Source organism: Fukomys damarensis, unplaced genomic scaffold, assembly GCF_012274545.1.
Source record: "Fukomys damarensis isolate Sample0158 unplaced genomic scaffold, DMR_v1.0_HiC HiC_scaffold_2, whole genome shotgun sequence".
Taxonomy (NCBI): Eukaryota; Metazoa; Chordata; class Mammalia; order Rodentia; family Bathyergidae; genus Fukomys; species Fukomys damarensis.
In genome coordinates this window covers 11,799,181-11,818,064 of record NW_022900914.1, presented here as the reverse complement: position 1 = coordinate 11,818,064, position 18,884 = coordinate 11,799,181, and the positions used below count along the sequence as shown (strand labels likewise).

Below are 18,884 nucleotides of genomic sequence, written 5' to 3'. Positions count from 1 at the left end.
ACACCCACACACACACGCACACGCACACGCGCGCGCACGCACGCACGCACGCACACAGTGATGGGGAGAATCTATCCTCCACCTCAGAAATGTAGATGAGACGAGAACAAATTCTGCTTGGCTGAGCTGGAAGCTTCTTGCTAATTTCCCCTTTAGCGAACAAGTGGCAGGCTCAGCGTCACTGGACTGAAGTTTTTCCTAGCCACGGTATTCCACTTGCGTGTACAGATGAGGGAAAGGCTTTCCAGGACACTCTGGGCCAAAATATAGGACTAAGTTCCTGGCCATTGTCTCCTCCCTCTGCCTTCTTTAGTCTGTTACTAGGCAGGCCTTCTTCCAGGAGAAGGAATCTTTGCTTCGTTGATTATCCTGGGCCGTCAGGTCCTAGTCAAGATGTAAATGGAGTCAGTTTACCATGGTTAATCCCAGAACCTCTACCTCCTTGCTGAGCGGCCTTGGCCAAGTCATTATAACTTTGTAGACCTCAGTTCACCACCAAGTGGGTTAAATAACAGCACCTGCCTCAGGGTTGTTCTGAATATTGAAGGAATGAACATTTTTAGGTAGATCCTGGTTTGAGATAAGAGTTGCAGAACAATTAATTGCTGCAGTAGTAGTTGTGGGTGATTGCGTGCAGAGTGAGAATGTGTCAGCTTTCCAAGCCACTCCTTTTGCCCAGCTTCCTGTAACTTCTCAGCTTGATTCCTCCCAATAAAGTGCTGTTCTTTGCCTGAGAAGAACCTGGAGGGATATTTGAGGAAGCTGCAACCCTTGCTGGCCACCTTCCTTGCAAGTGTTACTGTTCTGGATTCCAGCCCTTGGGGGCAAAGCCTGGGAGGCACGGAGAAGACACTCTGGGGATAACAGATCCCAAAAAGGGGGCAAGGAATCAAGCGGAAAGCTCTGAGTCAAGTTCTTTGGCCTTCTCTGAGCTGAGTTCTCAGACAGTTTCAAGCTTTTGATTCTACTCGGGTTTGCCCTCAGAACCGCCCAACACCGCCCCACCTCCATGGGTATAAAAACAGACAGCACAGAGCTTGATTTCTAGCCTTCTAAGCTGATAATGACCTTATGTATTACAGTTCTTAAAATAGCTCCTTGCTTATCGTTTACATGGTGCTGTGCTCAAACCCATGTCTGGGGTGGAGATTTTGGATAGAGAAGACCTACGGAGCCCCAGGAAGCATTAGTGCTATAATGATGGGTGTTTGCAGTAGGACAGGAAAGTGAGGTACCTGGTTGCCTGTGGCTGCTGTCAGAGAGCCCATCTCTGCCACAGAGAAGGCAGAAGCAGCTAAACATAAATTGACTGAATGTAAATTGCATTTTCCCCTCCATTAGCATTCAGCCTCCAAAAGAAATAATAGTAACCATAGCCAGGTTGACAATAATAATACGTTACATATGCATTATGTCTTACCAAGCAGTTTCTCATATTTCACTTCTGAGATCTGATTTGGGCCCGTTAAATCTGGTGGGGAGGAATATATCAGTGTTGCCCTTGTGATGGAGAGAGAAAAGCACTGCAAGAGGTTGAATGAACACACTAAATAAGGCCAAGTCAAGGCCAGGACCTGATTTTCTGAAATTGCAGAAGCATCTCTGGGGATGTGTTTCTCCTCCTTGACCTGTCTCAGCTTCCCCATACACAGATACTCTTCACTGTATTTCTAACCAGAAGAAATTGGGTTAAAATGAACAAGAGAAAAGTCACTAAACCATAATGTTTACTATGATCATTTTCATTTCTTTGATTCTTCCCCTTGTTTGTGCTTTCCTTACTCTTGTCATTTGATTTCATTTCTGTCCTAGTCTGGTGGCCTTCAGGCCAAATTCAGTCCATAAGCATGTTTTGTTTCACCCAAAGGGAAGTTTAAAGCAAGGTAACTAGGTATATATCATTCAGTCCCTACAAAATACCTCCATTCTCACTTGTGTTTCTGTTCTCAGTGACCCTAGGCTTGCTCATTCCTGACCTCTGCTAGATACTTTGGTTCATTAGGGCCTCTTGAAAATTGCTTGATCCCATAGTTATTTTGCTTGCAGCTAAAGAACTTTCTGATGATGCTTTAAGACAGTTCCTGGCCCTGAACAGCAAGATGAGGGGAAAGAAGTACAGCTTTTGAAGGGAGAATATTATGATTTAGGATCAATATCACCCCCCCAACTCTCACACACACTTAGAGGTTAGGCTTTGGGATATGAATGGATCTTGGTGTCATCGGATCATGGATTCTTCCCTTCTCTCTCTGCTTTCTGGATGCCATGATGTGAACAGCTCTCCTCTAACAACTGGCCCTGCCACCATGCAGTTTCTGCCTTGGAGCCAGCTGACCATGGACCAAAACTACAAGCCAAAATAAATTTCTGTCCTTTAAGTTTTGATTGTTAGGTATTGTGTCCTAATAATAAGAAAGAGATGAAGACAAAGAACTCTTGTTACCAAGAAATGCAAGTCTGTTTTTTCTTCTAGAAGTGATTTTTAGAAGGATGCACTCTGACCCTGATATTCTAGCTCTGCCTGGTGAAGGACCACTCTTAGCTTTGTCGTACGTCCAATGTGGATGGATGGATGGGTGGATGGATGGATGGATGGATGGATGGATGGATTTATCCTCCCTTCCCCGACACCCCTGCCCTGGGATGTGGCTGCTACAGCTCCCTTTCTGAACACTCTTGGTGTGGTGGGCTGACCTTGTGCCCAATGCAGTTTGACTATGTACCCTAGAGATGTCATGTTTCAGCGCCCGGCTCTGTGCACCTGGAGGCTGTCCTTCCTGAGCCACTTCCGGCTGTTGCGGTATATACCCAGTACCCCTCCCAGGTCGGTCCTGGGTGCTGGTGTCTGTGCTTAATGCATGTTGTCCTACAGCATTGTCCTCCTGGTTGCAGACAGATCCACCCTCCTGTTTCACCATCCAGTCCACCAGCTCTCTTCTCCTGAGCCCTGCATCGATACCCAGCCCCCTCTGACCTTGACCTCCTTCTCTCAACACGAAGACAAGGTGATGCAGAAGTAGAGGATGTGGGTAGGGTCAGCTTTCTCAGTCTTCGTGTCCAACAGCAATCCAGACCTACTGTTCAGGCAAATGACAAGCTGTTCAAGTGCCCCTATATGTGAAGGAGCTTTGTGTTTAGCCTCTAGCTAGAGGCTCATGGGTGTTGGTGGACAGGAAGCAGACCATTAGCTGTAGGACTCACACATTCTGGCATGTGCCCCAAACCAGCCATGTTCTCCCATCATGCTGATTTCAACTTCCCTGATGCCTCCCTCTCATGCTAATTAGTAAGCAAATTAATCTCCATATAAGGTCCAAATTGTGTGAGTTTTTTTTTTTTCTATTCCAGAAACAAAAACTGGGCTTCTGTCCATTCAGTTAATCATATTATATTTCACAGTCGGAATTTTCAGGCAGTTATAATAATTATTGGAACTTTTCTTCTTCTAGAAAGCTGGACGCCTCCCCCAAAGTTGTATTTGTGCGTGATATACGACTGAGAGGTGGGTGGCGAGCGCACAGATAGGGGCCGTGGAGAGAGCTGGGGGCAGTGTTTGCTCTTACTGCTCTTACTGTCGGAGACTCAACGAGACCTGAATCAAATGGAGAGGAAGCCAGCACGGAAAGAGATCTGGGCTTGGTGTCCTGGCTGGCAGATGCCTTGGGCTCAGAGGTGCTGCAGTATAGCACCTCCCAGCAGATCTGTTTTCTGTTGAAGCAGACACGTGAGGAAGACAGTGAAAGAGGACAGGAGGCGGGGGAAGAGAAGAGTAAACGCATCTCTGTTGGATTTTATGCCACCTCATTTGGCCTGAGAAATAGCCCATCCCTCCTCTATTATATGTCCATTCTATCTATCAGACTCTTTAAGGAGTGACACTCACATAATTAATACCGAGCATTAAACTACAACATTGAAGGAGCAATTGCCTAATTCTGAGGAAAATTTAAATTTATGACCAGCACCCGCGATAAAATGAATACTAAAGGGACGGAGAGAAAACCCTGCAGAAGATAAATAGAAATCCAAGTGGGATATTGACTCGATCCTTCTCCAGTGCAGGGTAATTTGGCTTCTAAAGTGAGTTAGATCCTAATAAATTAAATTTAGATTTCTGCACATCAGTTAAATAACTCCCAAGACAGAATTCCAGTGAGAAGGAGAGGTGATAATACATGGAGGAGATATTAAAATGAAGATCTGATCTAATAATCCATAATTGATGTGCTGTCCCTTGATGAGGGAAAAGAATTTTCTAACTTTCCTTCATCATGAGTGAGCCCAGGTGAGCAGAGAGCAGCCTGGCCCTCTTTTGGTGGAGCTTGTCCTGCCCTCTGGGGGGAATCTCTCACCAACAGTCGCTCTTCCCAGACCATTCCCTGTGGGTTGGATACAGTGTTAGCTGTGTTCAGGCCACGGAGGCTTATGTCGTCCCTTAGGAAAAGTAAGGTCACTGTCCACCGGGTGGATGTGAAAGGAGCACAGAGGTGAGCAGATACTTGTATGTTTTTTGAGTAACTGTCACGAGAGAAGGGATGCCCTATGGTTGAATGGGACATTTAGTAATATGGAAGAAACACAAATCTTGAAGTTGGAAGTCCTAGATGGAGGTCTCAGTAGTGAACCCTGTTGAGGCAGTCTTGTGGAAGCTTGTTTGCTTCTTCGGGCCTTAGTTTTCTCATCTGTGAAATGGGAGCAATACAACTAGCCTGCCCACTTTATGAGAGTAATGGTAATAAGATATCCAAGTGAAATTCTTTGCCTATTATAAATATTTCTCTTTGAATCTTGTGGCATGAGCTTTTAATTGTGATACTTAAAGTTCTGTTTGGTTCTTTTTTTTTGAAAAAAAAAATCTACCTAGTCCTTTGCTTTTTGTTCTTTCTTAATTTTTACTCCCCATTTTGAATATTTTGCCTACATTTATGGTACTGTTTCATAATTCCTGTGTCTGAAGCCCTTGGGGGATCTGTATAGGATTACCACTGACTCTTGTTTTAGTGACTTGTTTCCTGTGTGTCTGGTGATTTTTTTTTTTCTCATGATTTCATCTTTGAACTTTGTGAGGCCTAAATTGGAGACGCTTTCCTATGGATAGGCTTTACATTTGCTTTTCCTGGGACTGGGGCCCGACCCACTGACACTGCTGCACCTTCTTCATGAGCCTAATCACATCAGACTCTGGTCAGCTTGTTCACCCTGTATGAGCCAAGGTCTGGTTTCTGCCTCACCTCCACCCTCAGCACAGTCTCACATTTTGTCTGTGCTCACCGTTCAGTTTCCCCAGCTGCAGTTGCAGCATTGTTTTCCCTGGCCTCACCCCTACTTGTGGTTGAAGATTTTCCTTCTTGAAAGCTTAGTAATGCATTAAGAACCCTGCTTGTCGTGACTCATGTAGGTCTAGTTGTCAGCTAGCAAGGGTCCCCGGAAGCATTTAGTCTGCTGGGAGCTGATGGGAAGCAGGAGGGCTCCGGCTGGTGCTGGGGAGCTGGAGGCTGAAGTCCTGGAGCCCACGGCTGGCCTGAAAGCACATCTGTTGGTAAAAAGGGGAATCAGTATAGACTTTGAGCAGATACTTGCTGGTTCTGTGAACTTGAGTAAATCATATATCTACCCCATGCCTCAACTTCCTTACTTGAAAACTTGAGGTGTAATTTCTACAGTATTTTAGCTTTACGAGGGCTTGAAATAACCCCTCGGTACCCCTTTCTTGGTCCTTCCCTCTGAGGTCCTGACAGCGGGGAGCTGTGATGGGCCATTGTGCCCAGGTCTTCAGTCAAACGTTATTCTTGGGCCGGGGATTTAGCTCAGTGGCACAGTGTCTGCTTTGCAAGGGCAAGGTTGAGTTAGATCCCCGGTTCAAAAAAGAAAAAGTATTCTTTCTTCTGAATTTTTTTTTCCTGAGGGCATTTTTGAGATGACATTCACATATAAGCCAGTGACTTTAAGGAAAGCAGATCACTCTACATAATGTGGGTAGGCCTCATCCATCAGTCGAAGGCCTTAGAGACAGACTGATCTCCACCCAGCAAGAAGGAATTCGGAATTCTGCCAGCAAAGGCTACCTTTGGTCTCTGGCTGCCAAGTCACAATTTCACAAGCCAGTTCCTTAAAAGTAGCCAATTTCTCTTTCTTGTTCTCTCACCCTCCCATCCCTTTTCTCTCTTCCCGTATCACTCTGTACACAAACACACACACACACACAGAAAGAGAGACAGAGACAGAGAGACAGAGACACAGACAGACTGACTCTTGGTTTGTTTTTAATTTTTCTGAAGAACCCTGACTAATACAGGGTCAGGGAAGCAATGAGGAATCAGCAAACAAATGGGAAACTATTATTTCCCACTAATGCCATAATTTGAGGCAAGCAGGCACCCTCCAATGGCCAAGGCCAAACCTTTGGCAACAATGGCACAGAGAATGGAATTGTCCCTACTTTGAAACTGGACAGAAGGACCAGAACACCCAGGAGTGCCTGTAGGGGAGCTGGTGAGGCAGGCCTCAGATGGACTTCACCAGGCAGGCCTGGTGCTCACTTCCTATGTAGGAGCAAGAAGGCCTGGATAGCCTGCACCATTGGAGGGGGAAACACAGGCTGGAGGGGCAGGTCATGACTGTACACCCGGCAGCCTGCACACTGGTAAAGCACCCACAGCCCCGCAGTGGGCAAGGGGTTAGTCCCGTGGGGAGGGAAGCCAGAGATCCTTGGAAGTGTTTCCAAGGTTTACAGTCGTGCCTGTGGTGGAGAGGGGAATGGCTTTCCTGCTGTGGCTTCTCTGTCTAGCTCTGCACTAGGCTTTCATTTTCTTAGAATTCTTCATGGGAACATGATACGTAAAGAGGGAAGTTTTCTCTCCTGTGAAAATGAAGTACGGCGCAAGAAGTGCCCAGCAAGTGGCCGGCATTTTCACAGAACAGCTTCTCCTGTGAAACCTTGATTGAAAGCCTTCATGGGGGGGGTGTCCCCCTTTCCATACCATGGTGCAGAAGGGGTGCATGGGGTTTAAATCCCTTGTGGGACTCATCTAATGTCAGTGTAGAGCGGCTCAGTTCTTTGGTGCACGTTTATGCCCTGCTGTTCCAGTCTGGTGGCAGGGGCTCTTTGGGAGGATTGCATCAGCGGTTTCATCCCCTGGTAGCTGTGCACTTGGGCAAGCCACTCTAATCCCATCGCTCCTCTAATCCCATCCCTTCCTTCACAGATGGGGCTGTGCGAGGAGTCTGTGACAATGTGTGTGCACCTGTAAGGTATTAAATGTAGAGTCCCCGTTTTAAACACACCTTTGCCGTTATTTAATACATTTGACGTTACAGTAGGAAAGCCCAGCCTTTAGGGCAGGCTGTGCCCCTGAAGAGGTCTCAGTGCAGCAGTCTGTGAGCGAGCTCTGTACATGTGACACGCCGAAGGGAATAGTCCCTGCCAAGGATGCCTTCCCTCAACCGTGTATGCAATTTTTCTTGCCATCCTGGCTGCTGCTGTGGCTTTCTGGGGCCAGAATTCCAGCTGAGTTTTCACAGCACCTTCACCCAGGAGGCAGCTCCTGCGGGGGGTGCTAGGTAAGCTTGGCTACCCCGTGGATGGGGAAAACCAGGCTGGGAAGCCACTGGCCTCAGGCCCACTTGGCCCTGTCCCTCTGACATGAACAGAGAGTAGGGGACTTGAAGAGGAAGACAGTGCTACAGCTCCTCTTTCTAGCCCCTTCCAGTTGCCCTGGGGCCTGCCCCTCCTTCTGCTTCCCCAGAAGATGAGTGAAGCCATCAGTGGCACGCAGCGCAGTCCCACTCTGGGCATCAGGTTAGATTATTGAGGTCACCTCCCCACTGGCTTCTGTAGTAGATCTCCCTCCTCTACTCCATCCCACACGTGTGGCCAGAGACATTTCTCCATGGTCTGCTTCCTAAGGTGCACCTGTGTTTTGGAGTTTCCCCTTCACTCTTGTCATCTTTGCAGTCCGCGTCCCAGGCTCCCTATCCCCAAGCTAACCGTTCCCTAGACAGATACTCTGTGTCTGGACTTGCTTCCTGGGGTGGTTGATTTCACACCAGCATGGACTAGACTGGACCAGGCACTGGTTCAGACACTCTTCCCGTCCCGAGTGTCTGAGAGGTGTTTCTGGATGAGACTGGCCAGGGCCTAGGGAGCCTGCACTAGGCAGACCACCCTCCCTTTGGGGTGAGGCCCCACCCAGCCCTGAGGGAGCTGAGAGAGCAGGGAAACAGAGGGAATTCTTCCCTGGCTGTCCTGGAACTGCCTTTTTCTTACCTTTGGACTTGAACTGACAAAGAGGTCATCTCTTTTTGGGCCTCTAGCATGACCACCACAGATTGTGGCACATGTCAGCCTCCATAATCACATGATCCAGAGCCTTATGATCTTTTTCTATATAAACTGAGATACACACACAGACACACACACACAGACACACACACACACACACCCTATTAACTTTGTTACACTAAAGCCCCTGAGTAATGTACTGCCTTTTCTCCAGCTTTTTGCTACATGCCCCCCACATTCCTTAAGCAAAGTAAAAGCCCCTTCTCACCCTTTTAAAGTCTAACTCACTTGAAACCTCATCCAAGAAGCGGTCCCCTATTTCCTTCACTCCTCTGTGCTTGCACAGCATCACCATTGATCTTGTGTGATCAGACTCACCTGGTGGTGCGGGGTAGGTAGGAATCTCCGAGGGTGTCTCTGTGGTGCTGCATTCCCCTGAGGGCAGGAGCTGTGTATCCTTCTCCCTGCTCCCTAGCTTGTGGCACCAGAAGGGCTCAGAACCTATTTATGAAATTACAGTGAGTTAAATTGGCATCGAGCCAGAAGACAGTTCTGTGGCCCTTCCCACGAGGACAGGATGCCAGGGTGGCCCCAGGATGATGCTCCAGCCAGGAGTGACAGCGCACGGCGTAGGCTTGGGGTTTCACGCCCACATCTAAGTTCCCCCTGGCATATTCTGAAGCAATAGTATCACTGGATGTTAATAAAATCAAAATCAATTATTGGATAAAAATCACTAGTTCCAGTGCTTCATTTTGTGATATTAGCAAGGGAAGACTGTTTCAGAAGGAGATAACCAAGAGGGAGAGAGAGATCAATTACCAGATAAAATCACTCAGTGCCTGAGATATACATGCAGCCTGGCCCTGCCCCTCCTACCTGCTACAGGGGCCAAATGCCTGTGCCGATGTCTGCTGAGCCTGACCTGGGCTTTCCCACTCAAGCTTCCTGCATGCAGGAATGGTTGTCTTGTTCTGTTGGGGTGGTGGCTTTCTGCTCCATTAAAACCTGCGCAGTGTGAGACATTTGCATGACAACTGGGGTGAGTAACACATGAATGAACAGCTCATCCTCAGTGACATGCCAGGCCCAGGACAGCAACCCTTCTGTTCCAGGGCAGAACACCCCCACCCCTACGGCTGCTCTGCTCGGGTCTTTGACACGGCATGCATGGTTAGATGAACCTGAAATATCTAAGCTTTGTTTTTAATACAACTGCCCCCCGCCCCTGGAGAGTGAGAGCAACCTTGGGAGGTGGCTGCTCAACTCAAGCTTCCAGCTTACCAAGGTCAGGAACCTCAGCCCCTCTGGCTGGACGCAGTGTCTCTGTTGGCTGTGGAGCTGGTGTGGATGGGAGAACCAAGAACTCTGGGTTCTGGTGAGGAGGCAGCCTCTTCCTGATGTGACCTGGCCGCTGCCTCTTACCAGTGAATGACCTCAGACAGGCCAAGGACCTTTCTGGAAGCTCAGCAGCCCAGCCCAGAGGGGCTTCGTGAATATATAAGTACAGAGTCCGCCTTCCACGTTCTGAAATGCTGTGTCCACATACAGTTTCATACAGCCAAGGTCCTGTCTCACTCTCCCATCGATGCCTCCCTAAAATAGGCACAAACTCTTGAGTTGAAGGAAGAAATGGCTCCGGGATCCTGGCAGGTAGCACAGTGTTAGAAATGGATGGCCTGCTTCTTGTTGCAGCCACACCAGAGGTGCAGCTGATGGTGTCATTGCAGACCTGGCCTGTGTCGGCCACTGTGTCCTGAGCCCTCAAGTTGTCCTGGACAGAGATGGCTTGTGGGGTCAGGACCCAGCCCTGCCACTTCCCAATTGTGGGATCTTGGGCAAGGTACTCACCTATGGGAGCTGTTTTCTCATCTGTATAGTGGGAGTGTGAGCGGTTCCATCTCATAATGCTGTGAAAATGACACGAAGTGGTGTGAATCCGGGTTCTGGAGCAGAGCCCAGAATATGACACTCGGTAAATGGTAGTGGCCACTATTGGCACTGTGCTGTTTATTACTGCTGCTGATGGAATTGTTAACGTTCTGTCTCTGGCCTCATCTTTGGGCCCAGTGTTACTAGAACGAGCCTGGTCTCTGTGGTTGTGTGCTGAGAAGTGGGCAGGTGGCTAGCAGAGGGCAGCGGACCATTCTCACGGACTCTATTCATGTCACACACAGCCTTCGGATGCTGACTGGGACGACCTATGGGAGCAGTTTGATGAACGACGGTATCTGAATGCCAAAAAGTGGCGTGTTGGTGACGACCCCTATAAGCTGTATGCTTTCAACCAGAGAGAGAGCGAGCGGATCTCCAGCAATCGGGCTGTCCCGGACACTCGCCATCCCAGGTATCTCCCTCCTTTGCCCGGACTGTTACCCCCTCCCCTCCCCTCCCTGCAGTCTGGACAGATCCACAGCTGGCTGGATTTGAGGGCCTGCTGTGTGTAGTGGCGGGTGCTAAGAGTTGACGAAGGTAGACCGTTTGTTCCCCAGTGGACACTAAAGGGAAGATGATGTAGTAATTTACCTCATCTGTGCTGCTGATTGCCAAAAGACATCCCAAAGGATCCCCCTCCTTTCCGTTAGGGGATTGGAGGGGATGAGATGTACACCTTTCCCCTCATCTGGTAGTCACCCCAGGTGACACTTGCTGTAAACTCCTGGAGCCCTAAAAATGATTTGCTGTAGCTGTTTTTCCTTGGTAGATTTCCATGTCCCTGCATGACTTTCATGGGAGAGCAGGATGGACGAACCCCAAGGAGTCAGGCTGGTGCCTCTCTTGACTCTGGGACAGGCCTTTCTTGTGACTGCCCTGGGCATCTTGAATTCGGGAAGAGAAGCTGAGGGGCCTCTTGTCATTGGTTCCCCAGTCTATCTGCCAAGGGCCCTTTCACACAGCCTCCCTTCTGCCACATCCTTGGTGAGGCCACACCTTCACTGGGCAGCAGAGACTGGGTCCAGTAGAAAGCTTTGTTTCCCAGGAAAAAGAAACTCTGTGAAGACCCTTTGTCTCATGGCTAGCCGTTCATGGAGTGGCCATGAGCTTTCTGCAGAGGCCTGAGCAAGCAAGGAGTCCCGAGTCTAGCACTCCTCTCCCACCTCCTGGCTTCCACCCAAGGGCCCAGAGCTGCCAAGCAGTAGTGTGGGCACATTTCCTATCTGCTGTAGGTAACTGACGTTGCACCAGCCCCAAACAGCAGGACGGCCATTGGAGGGAGTAGGGTATGTTGAAGGCATTGTGTACTGAGAGACTAAGGCCCTGGCATTGGCTTCTTAACTAGGTATATGTGCTTGGATCTGTGGGTGGCCACCTTATGGAAATTGGGATTTTTGTGCTGCAGGGAAGTAAGAATTTCCATGCCTTCAGAGACTTCAGAGACTGATTTCTCTGGTGGTTCTTAAATTAATATATGAAAGCTTGTGGACTCCATTTCCCCAGCTAGGTTGCACAACTCAGAAACCTTGTCTTATACGCATGTATCCTCTGAGGCCTTGACTTGTTAATCACCAGCATTCCCAAAAGTAGGTGGAATCTTGGTTTCCCCATACATATTACATAGACATGAACCGGATGATATTCTGGCATCTTCTATCTCTAACAGTCTGTGAATACCGAACAGCCCTGCCCTCATGAAACTCTTCCTTAGAGGCAGTGTCTGGTGCCCGAACAGCCAGAGACCCAGGACACGGGCCGTGCCTCTTCCCTTTTGCTGGCTTAAAAGCATCTTAAATCAGAGTTTTATTTCAATTCCTTCTATTTAAATACCCCCGGACTTACCCTGCTCCTTGGCATGTGAGAGAATTATATTGAAATATCAGGTTCTTTTATTTCTCTGATCAGAAACTACATATAGGAGAGCAGGGAAGAGGGAGGAGACAGGCAGCTGAGGGACCCCTGCTAGACAGAAAGCAGCAGGTACATCAGGGTGAGAGTGCTTTGGGAGACACCTGTGACTGCTCCCCGCTGCAGAAAGGAAGTACTGTGAGCTCATGGAGCAGGCAGTCAGCTGGGGATACCCAGAGCAGGACTGTTTCCTGCACACTCACTTCTCTCTGATCTGAGAGGCAGAAATGAAAGTTTTACAGGGCCAGATACATATGCAGTGGTAAGTGAGGAAGAACTGCGCCTGTCCCCAAGGAGCCCAGCTCACCAGCTCAGCTCTAGGCTTTGCAGAGAACCTGGTGGACTCCCTTTATCTGTTAAGGAACTGTGACCTTCTGGGAGTGCAGCAAGAATGGTAGAGAGGATTTAGACAGAATGAGACACCCTTTGGGGAGACAAAAGGGAAAGTGTACCAGGCATATGTCTGCCTCAGGGCAACAGCCTTGCCCTGCAGGAGCTTCCATTGTGTTACTCAGAGAATTTCAGCTTTATGAAACTCAGAAAGAACAGGGAATCAGAATCAGAGCAGGTGCCCAGGGCCACCCACCACCTGGGGGTACTGATATGTCAGGCTCAAATCCCACTGGATCGTCTCTCACTTAGTCTCAGGGACTGAATAGAGGCCATATTTGTATTTGGTAGGGATCTGCTGCCTACTGATTTCCCCCTTGTAGTAAGGAGACTCAGAGGCTGCCACACTGTCCTGTGTTCCCCCCTCAGATGAGCCATTTGGGTAGTGCCTTCTAGCTACAGGATCTCCCTTGTCCTGTCCTTGGTGTTCAAGGAAACGGTGGCCATAAAGTTGGAGTCACCAGCTAAGTTCCTTAATGCTTCTGTGACTCCAGTCTCCCTGCTATCTGCTGACTTCATCCAGATTCAGTGCCTGGGGCTCACCTGCCTGGGCTGATAGAGCCCTGGGGCTCATATTTGGGTCCTGCCTGCTTTGGTTCTGACCAGCTGTGGCTGCCAGTGACCAGCACCCCGTAGACCAAGGATCTGCAGCACTGCCGACATATGGGGCAGGATACTACTTCCGGAGGTGTTGGTCCTGTGCTTTGTAGGTTTTAGCAATATCCCTGGCCTCTGTATAACTAGGCTCCAGTAGCACCCTCACTTCCAAGGTTTAGCAACCAGAAATGCTTCCAGCAATTGTCATGTGTCCCCTGGGGGACAAAATTGCAGTGAGGGTCATTACTGTAAATCTGGCCCTGCTTTTTACCAGTTTATCAGAAGTGAAATTTAAGAATGTATTACTGACCCCATCACCAGCAACAAGTCAGGGCCAGAGTCTCTCTGTCGAGTTAAGCCCAGGTTGAGGACAGGGACTCTGGGATCAGACTGTCTTGTTTCCTATCCTGGCTGTGCTGTTGCCAACCTGAATGAACTTAAATTGTCCACCTTTTCCATGCTTCGGGTTTCCCTTTTGAAAAGTGGGGGGGAGGAGGATTAACAATAATCCTAATTTGGTTTTTATCAAAGATCAAGTAAAATATGCATAAAGTGTTGATGTACTTCAAAGTTAATACTCAAAAGATGTCAGTTGTGCTATTACAACATGGATGAGGGCAGGATGGTACTTTAATCAGCTGAAGAATCAAAAATCCACATCATGCGAGGGTCCTGTTGCAGTCTGATTCAATAGGTCTGGTTTGGGACCCAAGATTTGGTATTTCTAATAAAGCTCCCAGGACAAATGCCACTGGCCCATGGGTCCTATATTAGATAGCAAGAAAGTCTGGTTCCCTACACGAGCATCACTTGGGAAGTTGTTAGAAACACATTCTTAGGCCTCACCCAGAAAACTTTGAAGGTAGAGCCCAGCAATCTGGCTCAGCAAGCACTGCAGGCGATTCTGAGACCTGCTCATGTCAAAACTACAAAGTGTGCGCTTGCTCGGTGGCTTGCTGTTGAGGCCTAGAGAAAGTCCGTGGATGGGTTGGTTCATCAGAAAGGCTCAGGGACTAAGTAGAGGGTAGAGCCCTGGAATAAGGCCACCCACCTGCCTTATTGCTGCCTTGCAGCAGCCTGTGCTGTCCAGGTGACAGGATTTCTGTCTGTGGTCCGGTAGAGACTCTGGCGTTTCTGGTTCCTTCCTGCCTCCCTGTCTTCTTCCATTCCTCAATCCTCTATTACCTCCCTCCCCCCATTTTCTTGACAATTGGCATCACCTCCACAAGAGTCTGCCCCTAGCCCCCATCCCTAGCCCCTGTGCTATTGGCCCACACTAGGCTTCTGGCTCCTAATGGGGCCCGACTTCATGGATATGGGCTTGGTGCCCACTGGGCCACCGTGTGTGTTCCCACCATGCCTTGCAGCTAGTGTCCTACTAGTTAGGACATCATTTGCCCTCTAGGTTGAGTAACAGTCTGTTACAGTGCCGGTCATGTGATCAGAATTCAGTAAATATTTACTGAACAAATGGAAAGGAGAATAGGAATGAAAAGATCTTTGACCACTATCTCTTGCCTGCTTTACAAGCAGAGAGGAAAAGAAGAGCTAAAAGAAGCCCCCTTCACCCCGCCCCAGTCTTCTTTGACCCTCAGGGGCCTCCTATGACGAATTGAGAGAGCAGACAGAGTTAAGGGGAAAAGGCTTTTTCCCTTAAAGAGTTCTCATTAGTGAAAAGAAAAGAGTGAAGGATCCGTTTGTGGGAGGGGTCCGAGTTTATTAAATTTGCTTCCAATTTTCTTACCACAGTAATTGGATTCTGATTTATAGGATGTGTTTGGATGGCGCCTGAAACAGAGAACTATTAGTTGAGCATTAGAGCAAGATCTGCCAAGAGGGTGAGGGTTGGAGTGAATTGCTCAGGAATCTGAGATGTAGGGACAGGGTGGGGGCAGGGGGCTGTAGGCGTCTCCACCCAGCAGGCCTCGGTGCTCATTAAATCAGGCAAGGGTTAGACCCTCTTCTGGCCTCCGTGGGTAGGAGAAGCACCAGAGAAGCCTCGGGGCTTAATTTCTCTGTTGAGCCGGACACAGTAACCACTTTCTCCCCGTTCTCCACAGTGCCCTCGGTGGTTTGTGGGAGGCAGTCCGCTTCATCTGGAGTGTGGGACAACTGAGGCAAGGCGAGGAGCGGAGGCAGAGGAGCCTGTGCGGGCTTTGACTCCCCTTTCCCGGGGTACATGGGGCCCATGGGTTGGGCGGTGAAGGATGCTACATTGCATCGTGCGTAGTTTAGAAAGAGAGCTTCTATAGCTGCAGATGGGTCCCTGCTCGTATGTGCTGCAGGGTTAGAGCCCCACCCATGCCCACCCCACCCCCTACCTCCATTCGCCATGATTTGCAGTCTTGAAGACCCTGATACTTGCTTTAACCATGCAGGTCTCTGCGGTGGCCCAAACTCCTCATTCCAGCACAGGCCAGGTTAGTGGGGTGGAGATGAGGGAACCAGAGTGGCCGTTAGCACATCCCAACTCCTCTCTCAGCTTCACTTCCTCAACTGGAAGAAGATACGAGTGTGGATAACCCCAAAGTTACCATTGCACGAGTCACCTTACAGGTGTGGATGGGTGTGTGCTTCTGCAGTTCGATGTCTTGGTCCAGATGTGTGCACGAGCCACGCCACCTGGCTCTCAACCGAGAAGAGCCACGGGCAGCCTAGTTCCAGCTTCCCCCCAAGGACTAGATAGTATTCTAATAATACCGCTAGTAGGAGACCCGCTGTTTCCAGGTCTCCGTGGGATCACAAGGGTGAATAAGATGTGGCTACATATATCGCACTGTGGATGGGAGGTAGTGGTGTGCCATGCACAGTGATTTCAGTGTAAGAAGGAGGCCGCTTCTAGCTGGGGTAGGGCCTGGATTTCCCAGAGAAGCCCTGCTGTCCATAAAGTAGTGACTGGCCCAGCAGTCCTCCCTTTCTGGCGACAACAGCTGCTTTGCCATCACCACTGTGGCACAGTGTCTAGCAGACAAGAAGACATCAAATAGGAACACACCCCTCCACAGGGGGAGGCCTGGATTCCAGAGAAGCCCTGCTGTCCATAAAGTAGTGACTGGCCCAGCAGTCCTCCCTTTCTGGCGACAACAGCTGCTTTGCCATCACCACTGTGGCACAGTGTCTAGCAGACAAGAAGACATCAAATAGGAACACACCCCTCTACAGGGGGGAAACATATTGATAGAGCAAATGTATATTTTTGCTGTTGCCTAGCAATGCCTATTATGGGATTGCTTGGAATGCAGGGGGCAGGTGGCAGGGTGGCCTGAGCCTGTGAGCTTTGGGCTGCAGAGTTACAGCTGGGGATGCTTCATTAGGTCACCTCTGTGGCCTGGCTGGGTCTGATTGCTCCCCTCCAGCACATTCTCCTGGCCTTCATCCTGTGTGGTGCTAAATGGTTCGAACATTGGGGCGTCCATCGCTTTCCTGGAGGGAAAATTCCACACTTCGATACATCTCACCAGGAAGACATTTTTCCTTTGCTCCTTTTCATCCTGGGAAATGAAGGGGCAGTGGCCCAGTCTCAGAATGCATTTCGCCCTCCTTGTATTTACTCGGTTGGAATGGCTGCCAAAGATCATCATCATTTCTCTCCTTGTGCTCGTCACTTAGCAGTAATAGGATAAAAATCTTTACGGCTGGAATGGCTAAGCCTAAAAAATGTTCATATTCCCTCAGAGTCAAGGCTGTTCTACCAGCTCAGCACAGAGTTAGTGATTCTGCATCAAGGCTGAGGGGAAGGGAGGGGAAACCCATCACAGACACTTAGCTTCTGCAAACAAGCTAGCCCCATCTGCTACTTTCTGATCCCTCCTGTGTACCATTTTTCCGTCCAGGATGTGAGGCCACTGACAGTGGCTCTGAGCATCTTAGAGTTCAGGTTGCTCCACAGGAGGAAGGGAATGGCAGGAGGGGATTCAGAGAATCCTGGAAGTGGCTCAGCAGTAGAACCAGTTCTGCAGTCCTGGGCACCTGTTTGCACTGCCACCTACAGGGACGTGCATGGACGAATTCTCTTCAGCGAGAGGGGAAACACAGGCCGGGATAACAGTTGCCTTTGGGTCAGGATTCCTCTCCAGTCCTGGTCCTCCAGTTCCTTTAATTCTGAGCCTGCAGCTCTTGCTGCCACGGGCTCCTCTGAGTTTAGGGAAATTCCTGAGCCTGCAAAAGGGAATTGGGCAATAACACTTGCTAGTGAGAGTTCACTTGGACCAACTGCCTTAGCTAACTTATTTCTCGTACTTTGTCTCCTAGTGAATTCTGCCAACTTTGACTTAGCATTGTACCTTTCATTCACTTACGCATTTGCTCATTTATTCATTCAGTCAACACATTCACCAAGGATTTGCCACATGCCAAATTTTGTATGAGGACTTGGTCTCCACCACCTAGGAGTGTGTGATCCAGTAGATAAAACTGACGTGAGACCTCTTCCTGATAAACCAGGGTGGACTGCACCCAGGCCATTCCCCCTTGACCCTGGAGTTAATGTGCAGATGTCTTGCTCTTCGTGCCTTGTCCCAGATTTGGGGGTGGCTATTTCTGTCTAGGTCACTTAGCAAAGCACAGGAGTTAGAAGCTTTCCTCTGCAATAAGATAAAACACGCTAAGCTGGCCTGAGTGGAAGAAGGAGTTTCCATGTGGATGGGAGGCTGAGGTTTTATTTAAGGAGATGGCATTTAGACTGGAACTGAGGGAGACATATAGGACTTTAGAGCATCACCAGGTAGTAGGCATTCCATGTTGGGAGACAAGCGTAAGAAAATATCAGGAGGTAGAATAACCACAGTATTTTGTAAGAATCAGTTAGTTTTCCTACACTATTCAATGATGGAAGAGAGGAGTAGGAGAGAACATTGTGGAAAGAAACTTATCTGGAGAGTCTTAATTCTAGGTTAAAGAGCTTTAGTGTTAACTTGGAAGATGCTGGAGTATTCTGATTCTCATTCTGTCGTTGCCCCCATCATCATAGCAGCCCCAGGAGAAGCCTTCAGAAGCTTCTCCAGGCCAGCACCATGTTGTGGGAGCTCCTGGAGGGAAGGGGGACCAAAATGGGACTGGGTAAAGCAGGCAGTGTCTTGCTCCCTCCCCCAAGTACACAAGCCAGCCAAGGTCGGACTGAGCCGGGGTCAGCATGGGGCGCGGGCCTATGGATCTTACCTTAGAATATATACAATATGGTTTTCTGTCACGAAGAAAAGTCTTTTTACGCCCAAGTTCACTGAGTTGAGTGTATGTTGTTTCGCTTGTGCTTTAGGGCAAGAAGAAAATGCATGAGGATGTTGGGTCTTCCAATTAAAATAACTTGATAATTATATTTTAACTTTGCCTAGAGGCACAAAAACAACATAACATCTGATAAAGAGTGTCATCCGGTGTTCTGTTACCTGGACCAGATCTTGGTAGGCAGTTGACACGAGAACCTTGTATGGCTTTGCAAGGAGGCGCCTTGGTTCTGGGGCTGATTTCCTTCTTCCTCCCTGGGTTTGCCTCCTTCATTCCCACATCATCTGGCGGATAAGCAAAGGAAAGAGGTATTCAGAGAGACATAGAAATAGGTTCAATGTCAGGATGGGAAACTGATGTGGGTTAAATATTTGTCATGAGGAATCTACTCTACAAATCACTAAGTATAAGGGTATTAGAGTTGTATCAATAAGAAAGGCAGACTGAAAGTTTGTCCTCATGAAATACAGAGTCTCCAGGCCAATAGACATCCCAGGTGGCTAAGTGGGGACTCCCTCCCTGCCCCACCCCAGGCCACTGGCACATCCCC

At 48.9% G+C, this 18,884-nt stretch overlaps 1 protein-coding gene across 2 annotated transcripts in view; it reads left to right on the top strand.

Moving 5' to 3' along the window:
- Galnt14 (polypeptide N-acetylgalactosaminyltransferase 14) overlaps positions 1–18,884 on the top strand; it is a 244,636-nt gene that overhangs the window by 146,668 nt on the left and 79,084 nt on the right. For both annotated transcript variants that reach the window (XM_010645360.2, XM_010645351.2), the window contains one exon: positions 10,459–10,628. In XM_010645360.2, the coding sequence (XP_010643662.1) occupies positions 10,459–10,628 (170 nt within the window). The remainder of the gene's footprint in view (positions 1–10,458; positions 10,629–18,884) is intronic.